Source organism: Trachurus trachurus (assembly GCF_905171665.1).
Source record: "Trachurus trachurus genome assembly, chromosome: 18".
Taxonomy (NCBI): Eukaryota; Metazoa; Chordata; class Actinopteri; order Carangiformes; family Carangidae; genus Trachurus; species Trachurus trachurus.
In genome coordinates this window covers 5,405,328-5,416,737 of record NC_139909.1, presented here as the reverse complement: position 1 = coordinate 5,416,737, position 11,410 = coordinate 5,405,328, and the positions used below count along the sequence as shown (strand labels likewise).

Here is an 11,410-nt window from a genome sequence, read left to right as displayed (position 1 = left end):
TGCGAAAAAAAAATACACACTTTCATCCCGGATTTACTCAAAAATAGAATTTTGCACAAAGTTTGGCCTACAACGTCTGAAAGATGAGTTATCACATTAATTTTATGACCCAGAGTGGGCTCAAATTCAATTCTCTTTTCTGTACACCTTTAATTATCATTATTCATGCTGATAAACCATCCTCAAGAGTCTGACTCTATAGGAACATATTCACGTTTTATTTTTGTTTCTTCAAAAAGACATTTAACTAAAAAAAAGTCAAATTTAGTTTTTAAATGATAACCTGGACACTTCCTTCTCAAAAAAGTTGGTTGTCCTTTTTTTCAGTAGCCTACACAAATACACTAACAATCATTCAATGGAAAAGTTTCCACAAATTTATAAAAGCGGTTCACTTTAAATAAATAAATATGAAGTAAAGAAAGAAAATCCAGTTCCAGGAGAAATAGTGGGAAAGAGGTTGAATTGATAGTCAGTATTTTTTTTTTCAGTATTTTTATTTCGCACAACACACATGATATTAGTAGACAGAGCAGGAAAGAACGGAAGCAGATGTGTGGAGCGCCAGGAAGCTATTTAAAGCTTATGGCGGGAGCCTCAAACGTAATACTAACGTATTACATATCCATACATATGTCAAATCATGATAGAATTTTAGAAAATGGTCACCACAAGCCATAGAGACGTTACAGGACTGCTTTGACTCCACTGATTGGAGCACTTTTTGGATGGCTGACCAGAACGATATTAACACCTACACTGACACTGTTATATCTTACATTCACTTTTGTGAGAGTTTATGTATTCCAACTAAAACAGTGACTGTGTACAACAACAACAAGCCCTGGTTTAACAATGAAGTGAGGTCACTCTGTAGGAAGAAGCATGATGCATTTAAGAATGGTGACATGGCCCAATACAAACTGCTGAAATATGAATTTCAGCGAGCCGTGGTCAAAGCTAAAGCTTCCTACAGAGCTAAGCTAGAAACAGGGTTCCTACACATTTGAAATGTCCAAATTCCATACTTTTTCCAGACTTCTCGGTAAAAAAATTCAAATAATTTGTGATATTTGAGTAAATCGTTGTGCATTATATAAAAAATCATGCAATTAATCATTTGTTTTCATCATTCTGAATGTGTATGCCATTATGTAACCAAATAATTTCCAGGAGATTGTAGCTATAGCGCATACAAAATAATTAATCCAGATTACTTCAGATAAGACCAAACCCAGATAAGTATTAAAATAAATATATTTCCATACAATAATTTCCTTTTTCCATACTTTTCCAGACCTGGAAATGTATAAAATCAAATTCCATACTTTTCATACTTTCCATACTTGCGTAGGAACCCTGTAGAAAACAAACTACAAGCTAATGACATCAAAGGGGTGTGGCAAGGGTTGCAGGCTATTACAGACTATAAAACCAATCATCATGGACAGTGATCCCTCCCTGCCTGGGAGGCTCAACGACTTTTACTGTCGATTTGAAATGGGCAAACTCAAAATAGACAAAGACGTCAAACAGACATACCCAGATTACGATGATAAATATGAGTTAAGAAGTTGCACCTTTATCCTTTTCTTGAAGACTGAGATGGAATTGGCTGATTTCAGACTCTCATCCAGCCCATTCCAGATCAGCGGCCCCCTGGTGGTGATACATAGGCTAATTTCTGGTATGGTAGCCATGCACAGGGCTGCTGACTGGGATGAGCATAGAGAGTTTAGGATTCAGATTATGTAGGCCTACAACTTGGTAAATCATTGTTGCGTTCTGATGGATGTTGAATTCTGTGAGCCTCAAGAGATTAAGACTATGGAAGAGTGGACGTGTGGGAGTGCTGAATTGTATAATTGTGTATAATTTTCTTTTGTAAATTTTCTAATTTTCTAAGATGGGTAGGACAAGTGTTACACCATAATACATTGCAGTAAAGTAAATGGGGCTCAAACAAGGATGTATATAGGATAAGTAGAGCAGATAAAGGAAGAACATAACGGAGTTTGAAAAATAAACCAACATATTTGGACAATTTTATGAGGAGATGTTCAATATGACATATGAAATTTAGTGCTTCATCTAGGAGGACCCCCAGGAATCTTGTGGATTTTACTCTTTCCAGCTCCCTTCCATCAATCTTGAGGATAATGTTGTTCACAGGTTTTTTATTTGAATGAAATAATGTAAAAAAAAAAAAAAATTGTCTTATTGATATTACATAAGGGATAATTTGTTGCATTTAAGCCAAGTCACCACTTTATGCAGCTCTAAATTGAGTAGGTTTTTTTTTTTCAAACTTTATTGTTTTCAAAATGTACATTCATTCTCAAACAGGAAAACTGTTGCATTCTTTTTTTCCAAAGACATTACTATTCTTACAATAAAAAAATAGAAAATTAAATCTACAAGGCTTGGCACTGAATAATAAACAGCTATTTTAAATGCGTGAAAAAAATAAAAATAAAATAGAATAAAAGATATAACACAAGTTGAAGGCATTGTACTTATTGGGACTCTTCACAAATAAACAAATTACATCGTATTGCAATTTCCATCATACCATTATTTTTTTCATTTCCATCTGCCAGTAAATATAAGGAACTAAAATATTTGTTTAGTTCATTTTTAAAACAGATTATTGACGGGGATTTACTTTTCCATTTACAACAGTGTATATGGTATTTGCCCAAAAGTAATACTATATTCAACAAATTTGACATTCCTAGGGGGGCATTATATTGAGTAGGTCTTGAAGTTCAAGTGGGTTGTTGTTGTTGTTATTCACGAGCGCCATCATGTGGCTTCACTGCAACAAAGGTCTCGGGAGTAGAGACATGAGTGTGCAGTTTTTTTTTTTAAAAACGCGAGATTCAAACAAAACTTATTGAATATTTCAAACTCAAAACTCTAAGTGAGATTTATTATTTTCTTTATCGCGTTTAAAAAAAAGATAAAAGAGGAATCAACGTCTGGGGAAAAGAAGTTTAAAAAAAGTCACACACATCAAAAAAAAAATGCGTTTGACAGTTCTGCGCATGCGCTGAAACAACTTGCTGCTGTCACTTCCTTGAATGAACCGCACCACAACACAGCGGAGTGATAGTAGACGCTCTCCCCGTCTGTCCCGCTACTACTTCGGGGATGAAGCTCCGTACATTCACCGCCATCTTCGCCGTGTTTTCTCTCAGCAGCGTCCAGTTTCCGGCGGTTTCAGGTCGGTGTGTTTGAAGTTTGAAACCCTTTAGACGTGGGCGTTGCCAGGCGACGACAACTGCTCAAACCGTTAACTCTGTTGCTATGGTGCGCGGTGATAAAAGTTTACTATGCGGCTGTAAACGGCAGATTTTTCGTTAAAATAGCGCATTGCTGCCGGTAATTTTATATCCCGAATTAAAGAGGGTCTTATACTACATGTAATAGGTGTAAAAGTTCATGTTTAAACATAATTAATAAGGTCGTACACGTAAAGCAACGTTAAAATGTCCGCTTTGCTAGTGGACTTCGTTGGGGAAAGCCAGGCTTGACATTGTGGTGTTGTTGTGCTAAGTTTACATAAACCTTGATAGCTCCCGTAATGGATAATGTAGCTGTCGGAGTCTGTTTCAGTTTCTGTGTGTGTTTGTGTGTGTGTAGAGAGCTCAAATTTCCTCTGAGTTTCCACAGCTCACGTCGTCACATCTTAAACTGTCATGACTAAGCCCATTAGCTTAAAAATATCCCTATAGTTTTTGTTTGGCCTTTTTTTTAGAGACAGGGTGTGTGAGGGTTTCAAACCGTTACTAGAGCCAATAAAGCAAATGTTTGCCCTTGAAATTCGTTTATGAGGAATTTAAGGGAAAAACCTGTCCCAATGTTCAGAGCAACTGGATCTAAATTAAGTTTATCTGTAGAGAGTGTGTTTGTGAGGTGTTTCGAGTCAAGTACAGTCATTTTGTCTGAAATCTTTATTTCCTCAAGAAGTTATGAAGTTTCATCCTGGCCTGATAGAACCATTGTTTTTTGTTTACGTTGTTGGAATTTCTCATTTGCTGTAGGCTACACATGTAGGCTAATAAAAAAAACAGTTATTGTTAAGTACAGGTCATGTAATTGTATGTTTGTCTATACATGTTATATGTTTGGAACCTGTACCAATAAGCTGTACTGGAAGCAAATTCCACCAGCCTGGCTGTGTGGTCATTAAAATAATCAATCAATCAATCAATCAATCAATGTATCGTCTTGTTCTACCTGGACCAGGTAAGGCCCTACAGCCCGGCTCAAAGGAAGTCTTTGTTGCTGCTGGAGAAGATGGCTCCCTCCCGTGCCTCACAAGGGCCTCAGGCGTCACCGCTAGGGATTGGTCAAAGGTGGACGGTTCATCTTCAACAGTTAGTGTTGTTCGTGACGGAAAGGTTCTGGAAAAGGAGACATCGGCAGAGTACCGCGGTCGGGTGGAACAAATGGAAAATGGCACTCTGAAGCTACAAAGAGTCTCGCACCGGGACAGCGGTACCTACAAGTATGTCATGTTTCAGGAAATGTATTGTGAATTTTCCACCAGTATTTATTAGATTCTTAACTTACTTCCGTTTGTTTATTGTCCAGGTGTACCGCTTTTGGCGAATCTATTGAGGAAGCGTTCGTCTCGCTTGTTGTTGGTAAGACAGCAGCCATGCTTTATTTTTATTGATGCAGCTAAACATGAAAACAACAAATCATAGATGTCAAATGCGTTACCAGAGCATAGCAGGTCACCAGAGGCATAAATCAAACTTTGGACAATGGAAAACTGTAATGATCATTTTGATGCTTCTGGGGAACATGAATGTCTCCTCCAACTGTCATGGCAACCCATCGTGCAATAGTTCTTGAGAAGTTTTAGTGGAACTCAAAAATGTAAGAGGATCACCACAGTCAGTAAAAATCAAACCACTCAGGTATGTGGGAGCGTACCTATGTTCCCCAATCGAGGAATGTTCCCCGTTTTTCCCAAAAAGGGTCCTATGTTCCCCGATCCCAATACATACTGGGGAACATATGACCCTTTTTCTGACAGAGGGTCCTATGTTCCCCGCTGTTGCTGGTCGATGGACTCTCTCTGTCTATCTGGCCTGTCCGGCCTCTACCTGGTCTTTTTACTAAACTTGAGCAACTCCTTTCTTCATTGCCTAAACCCAACCAATGGGACAATTCCACTTCTCACTCAAAGTCACAACTCAACTTCCGGGTATGGGTACAAAAATTGCATGTTCCCCGGGTCCTTTTGGGGAAAAGCGGGGAACATAGGACCCTTTTTTTTAGAAAAAGGGTCCTATGTTCCCCGGTCCCATACAAAGTGGGGAACATAGGACCCGGGGGAACATAGGGATGATCCCGGTAAATGTTATGCTGAAAGAACTTTGAGTGTCTTTAGCAAATTACACCCAGTGTCCATGGGACCCGTCCTCTGGGGACCATGAAGGTCTGGACAGAATTTGATTTCAGTTTGTCCTGGAGTTGTTGACCTTTTTCAGTCTGGACCTGAGTGTGGACAGGTTGATGCTGTTAGCGTGGCTGAACATATGAGCCGTTATCAGGGGTTGGCATCCTGCAGTGACGGGCGTGCCGTGTCTCTCTCTCGCAGCTCAGATGTCCGAGGTCCAACTGACTGTGGACAGTTCATCCAATGAGCCGCTTGTACGATGCGAGTGCAGCGGCTGGGGCCCAAAACCACAGATTTCTCTGTTAGACGAGGAGGAGAACGACCTCCAGGCTGAGACCAGTTCATCGGACGAACCAAACGACTTCTACACCGTCAGGGCGCACATGGACCTGACAGCGTTTAAAAGTAGGTCGACCAGTACCTGTGCTTCTGTCTGACTTGAAATACAGTATTTGTAAATTCTTCCGCCGGTCTTTAACATTTTTTGTTCTCTGGTCATGAGGATCTAGATTTCTAGAACAATCACCTGAGACCTAACTTTTGTTTGCTTGTTTTGTTTCTGTTACAGCAGGAAAATTAAAATCGGGTCGATTCTTGACGTGTCGAGTGAAGATTCCTGAAATTAGCCTGGTGAAGGAGAAGACGATACAGATCTCTGGTAAAACGTCTAATGACTTGTCAGTGTTTTGTGTTGGTTGGCAGCCTCAGAAGGATTTCTGTTTTTCCACTTTATTTATATATTCATGTTTGTTTTTACAGATCTTGCAGATCACTTGAGTCGTCCAGATGCAGCAGAGAGTCATGGATGGATCACGGCCATCATCCTGGTTTGTGTCGTGGTCGTGGTTGCAGTCGTGGGCTTCCTTGTCGCTGTCTGGAAGATTGAGAGGCTTCAACCTCCGATAGGTTGGTCCGCTTGTTTTTTTGTTTTTTGTTTTCTATAGTAAATGAGTTTGTTATTCCGGCTGCTACAGTCACTTCCTGTCTGGTTCTGTGTTGTAGAGTTCATCCTCAGATTGATCCCATCACCGGCCAAAGCAGAAGAAGGTAAGTTCTCCTTTCTTGTCTTTTAATACAGTTAATTTGAATGGACACAATTGATTATTGTGGCGATAACTGAAACTATGTGTGTTTTTTTCTCAGCTGAGCCACTTCTCAAAGGTACGTCTCCAACTCAAAGACATTTTCCTCATTAAGAGGTTTTTAAAAGTCTTAAATTGTACATTATAGAAGACTAAAGTATCCCCCATCCTCTGTGTCCACAGACTATAGAGATATCTCCAAAGTGAAAACCAGAGGAGCGTCCAAGGACACTGCAAAAGCCCATATTAGGTTGGGCTACGGTCAGTTCAGTCAGTTTTCACCTCCACCTTCTCTCCAGTCCTTTAAGCAAATACTACGACTTCACTGAAGCAACTTGAATGAGCTCCGATATCAGATCACAGCTCTGATTTGTTGTCTTTGTTTCAGATCAACCTCTAGATGGAGTCAGAGCTTCAGAGAGGCTGGCAGAACAAGACCTGGAGAGGATGAACAATTACAAAGAAATAATCAACAGTGTGGGAACAGAGTACGTTAAAGGGATAGTTCAACATTTTGGCAAATTGGCCCATTGCCATAATCCCTATAGTCATAGCAGTAGGTTTGTTACTTTTAATTGTTTTAGAGTTGTTTTAGAGGTAAATTCATGCAATACCGCTGATGCGCGTTGCCTTCAGGGACAGTTTTTTAGCAAGCAGTCTCTGAATTTACCTCAAAAACAACTCCGTCTCATAACGTTCCATTATTATCTCATAGCGTGGTGAATGTGCAGGTCACAACTTGTCCACCAGAGCGTTTTGGAGTTGTTGGATCCACCGTTCTAAAAATAGCTTGCACCGACCGATAAAGGTAACGAACCTACTGCTATGACTATAGGGATTATGGCAATGGGCCAATTTGCCAAAATGTTGAACTATGAGCGACAGCTCAAACACTGAGCTGGTTTCACGTCTCTTTGTTGTAGCGTAGCCTCTGGTTGTTGCCATCGTTGTCGTTGTGTTGCATCTCTGACAGTTTTTCGTCATGTTCTGCAGAGTGGACGTCCACCCCGGCTACATCGCTGCCATCGTCTCCAGACAGTCGCAGGCTGGAGCGTCACTGGATACCAGTGGATATGGACAGCACGACCCAAACTGCTTTGGTCTCATGCAGGTGTGTGTGTGTTTACATTTACAAGTTATGAAACATTAATGAGATTTCTGCACCTGTTTCTGATCTAAGGCTGCTGTGATTTCTCATTTGTCAATAATGTCATTGTGACAGATCCACAAGACTTACCACCCGGGCTGCGACCGTGTCGGCCCGTACAGCAGGGAGCACCTGGAACAAGGAACCAGATTCCTCGCATCGCTCATTGAGAAAATGGCGAGGGAGAGGAAGTCATGGACCAAAGAACAACATCTGATTGGTAAAAAAATGGCCGCCTCTGCCCCCTTTCCTCTTTTATTATGGTCGTACAGGGTCAGATGAGATATATAATCTCTCGTGCATGTTTTGGTTTGGATCCACTCAGGTTGGACTATTGATCTAAATGTTGTCTATTCTGAACCGCCATAGCAGCTTTTGTGTCTGCTGAGGTTGGTGGAAGGTAGGGATGTCACGATAATAGATTTTTTTGGTACGATTATTGTCAGAGAAATAATCACGGTATTACGATTATCACGATTATTATGCATTAATTAATTTCACAACACTGAGTGTGTAAAATCAAATATAGTAAAAATATACATTACTAATTATAAGATATTTTAAATATCTATTAAAATATGACCAATTATTAATCCGCCAGGGGAAGTGTTTGAAATATTCAAGTCATTGTCATTGACACCAAATGTTTAAGTTACTTTTAATCTTTTTTTTTTAATTACAAATGACACTCTAGCATTTAAACTCCTACCAATCCAAAGCTACGTTAGGTAAATGAACCAGTATCTGTGCATTCACCTTTATTTTGGCGCCACATTTGCCGACACGGTTCATACATAATCTTTTTTTGGAAAGTGACGGTATTTAGGAACCTTTGCGATCAATTAATTGTGGCATTTAATACCGCAATTAATTGTGAAAACAAGTAATTGTGACATCCCTAGTGGAAGGTATTCTGGGAAACCCTGTGGTCTCAGCTGTCTCTGCTGTGTTTCAGGAGCGTTGGCTTGTTACATCGCAGGAGACGGGACCATCCTTAATTTAAAGGAGGACGTGGACGTGGACAGCGCGACGCCGTACAAGGACTTCGCCAATGACGTTGTCGCCAGAGCCAAGTGGTTCGCTGGCCAAGGCTTCACTTTCAACACACAAACAGTGTAGCTGCTGACGTGTAAAAGGAGTCATCACCCACAAATCGCATTTTTCCTTGTTAAAACGTGTATATTGGTGTTGGACCTGAAACTTGCCTGAAAATCTGGGGTTTGAAAGTGGCTGAGTTTTTTCGTTTGGGCTCTTTGTTTAAGCCACAGTAGCTCATGAGGCTGCACGCTGCAAAATTAGGAGATTTTGACTCTGCTCCTGTGTTGACGTCACCGTGGAGCCTGCTTTCATAAACACACCTCTCTTCCACCACCCCGACTTCCGCCGCCATTACTTATTGTTTTATTTCCCACTGTAGCGCTGTTATTTCGTCACTTTATTAAATTAAGGATGTCACGATTATAGATTTTCTTTGTACGATTATTGTCAGAGAAATAATCACGGTATTACGATTATCACGATTATTACGCATTAGCCTAATTAATTTCACAACATATGAATGTGTAAAATCAAACACAGTCAAAATATAATTACATTACAAATCTTTACACTAAATATTTTAAGTATCTACTATTCATATGTAACCAATTATGAATCCTCCAGGGGAAGTGTTTTAAATATTCAAATCATTGTCATCTAGGCTATACCAAATGTTTAAGTTTATTTTAATTGTTTGTTTTTTATCACAAATGAGACGCTAACATTTCAATTTCTACCATGTTACATTAGGTAAATTGACCAGTATTTCTTACATTTACCTTAACTTTTGTGCACATCTGCCTCTGTGTTTCCAAAATAATCTTTTTTGGAAAGTGACGGTATTTAAGAATCTTTACGATAAATTAATTGTGGCGTTTAATACCGCGATTAATTTTGAAAACAAGTAATTGTGACATCCCTAGTTTTAATATTTTTTCATGCGAGAAAGTAAAGGTTTAGATCCCCAATGTGCGGTTAGTTTATCCAAATGGCGGCTGTTTAGAAGTTTGCTTCGACGCTGGGGGAAGTGAAGCTCCAGCGAGCACCAGAGGAGCGGAGGAGCGGCCCCTCAGCAACCTCTCTGCAGAGCTCGTTGGCCGGCCAAACTACGTCGTCATGCCGGGGGAGGAAACGATCTTTAATTAACTTACCCGCAGGTTTGTAGAGGTTTACCGCCGGCTGGTTAAATTCTTTTTAGGAGATAAATGTTGGTCTCATTGATGGAGTCTATCAATTGTGGCAGTCGTATTAGTTCGTTTTAATGAAAAATGAAGCTTCACACAGAGCAGCAGCAGCTTTGCCCCGGGGCTCTGTAGCCTACGTACAGAAATCACCACATTTGCATCAATAAATACATGTTTTACAATGAACCAATTAAATTTTGTTTGGATTGGATACGTAAAAAACCAGGTGATGAAGGCAGATTTAAATCTGCTAAAGATGTTGGTCGGTAAAGATTTCCAATGAACGCGTTCTTCTCCAAGGCGCCAGCCCCAGTCAGCAGGAGCCAGCTTTTGTATGATACCAATAATCTGCTGCGTATTATGTTTGTATATGTGTGTCCCTAAAGTGCCACTGTTTTAAATAAGCAGGCCAAAAAAACCTAAGACGTTTTCAGAACAGTCCTATTTTTATGATGTTTACATACAAGCCAAAAAAACACTATAGTGTCCTTGGGCAAGACACCTTACCCACCTTGCTCCTGATGGGTCGTGGTTAGCGCCTTGCATGGCAGCTTCCGCCATCAGTGTGTGAATGTGTGTGTGAATGGGTGAATGTGATGTACTGTAAAGCGCTTTGGGTATCGTTCAGGTATAGTAAAAGCGCTATATAAATACAGACCATTTACCATTTACCATTTAATGCTAAACACTAATGCTGAAGTGGACTTCCATTATAATGTGTCTTGAAAAAAAAACAATCAGTTGCCTGGAGTGAAAAAGTTACAAGAAAATCATTTGTCTGCTCATCTCAAGAGATATATTTAAAATGCCACGGAACAAAAGAAACAGTCAAACTACTTATTTATTACGTTTTAAAGAATCGCTGCTTATGATAAAAACACAATGTGTTACAGTTAAGAGCTGTTTTAGAAAGGGCTTCCTACATTTCTGTAACTTCAGTGTTAATGTCAGTGTTTCATCATCATTGTGTGTCATAAAGCCTTTTTTTCTCACATTTGTTTTGCTCATGAAAATAATGAAATAATCACTGGAATATGAAATGAATGCTTGAATGTTTTTCAATGCTTTACGTAGAATAAAGAGTATTTTATCAACATCATGAGAGTGTGTAGTCAGTGTATCAGGAAACAAAACTGAAACCATTCTGGATGTAGAGAGGGTCACTATTTCAGTTTCATTGTGTCACTGCCTGACTAATTTAAGCAACTACGACCTGTTAATAGATAAAAATCCAGGGTGGGGGACTCTGACTTCCTGTGATCATCCACCGGTAATCGTATCTCCCTCCCTGTTACTGGACGTCCTGTTTCCACATGCTCTGTTGCCATAGTAATCACACATACCTCATCCACTGGAGAAAAAATAATTCCCTACAATACCCAAATAGTCAAAGTCAGAACATGAGCTGTTGATCACCAAGCATGTGATAATAGATGAATGAGTTAATATGATTTTTCCACATACACATAGCCTACAGGTCAGTCCAGATATGTCACTAATCCGTTTAAAGGGATAGTTCACCCAAAATTCAAATTTCACTCAT

At 39.7% G+C, this 11,410-nt stretch overlaps 1 protein-coding gene across 3 annotated transcripts in view; it reads left to right on the top strand.

The window, feature by feature from the left end:
• The first annotated feature begins 3,072 nt into the window (after window positions 1-3,072).
• LOC311001710 (butyrophilin subfamily 3 member A2-like) overlaps window positions 3,073-11,410 on the top strand; it is a 59,857-nt gene continuing 51,519 nt past the window's right edge. Inside the window, exons 1-13 of one of the 3 annotated variants that reach the window (XM_083992828.1) lie at window positions 3,073-3,226; window positions 4,252-4,513; window positions 4,600-4,652; window positions 5,618-5,821; window positions 5,988-6,074; window positions 6,176-6,322; window positions 6,419-6,463; window positions 6,560-6,577; window positions 6,682-6,759; window positions 6,887-6,986; window positions 7,492-7,609; window positions 7,721-7,865; window positions 8,601-9,516. In XM_083992828.1, the coding sequence (XP_083848954.1) occupies window positions 3,154-3,226; window positions 4,252-4,513; window positions 4,600-4,652; window positions 5,618-5,821; window positions 5,988-6,074; window positions 6,176-6,322; window positions 6,419-6,463; window positions 6,560-6,577; window positions 6,682-6,759; window positions 6,887-6,986; window positions 7,492-7,609; window positions 7,721-7,865; window positions 8,601-8,764 (1,494 nt within the window). In that variant the 5' untranslated portion in view covers window positions 3,073-3,153 and the 3' untranslated portion in view covers window positions 8,765-9,516. Of the gene's footprint in view, window positions 3,227-4,251; window positions 4,514-4,599; window positions 4,653-5,617; window positions 5,822-5,984; window positions 6,075-6,175; window positions 6,323-6,418; window positions 6,464-6,559; window positions 6,578-6,681; window positions 6,760-6,886; window positions 6,987-7,491; window positions 7,610-7,720; window positions 7,866-8,600; window positions 9,517-11,410 lie in introns of those variants that run through there. The other 2 variants (XM_083992827.1, XM_083992829.1) reach the window with 2 other exon arrangements.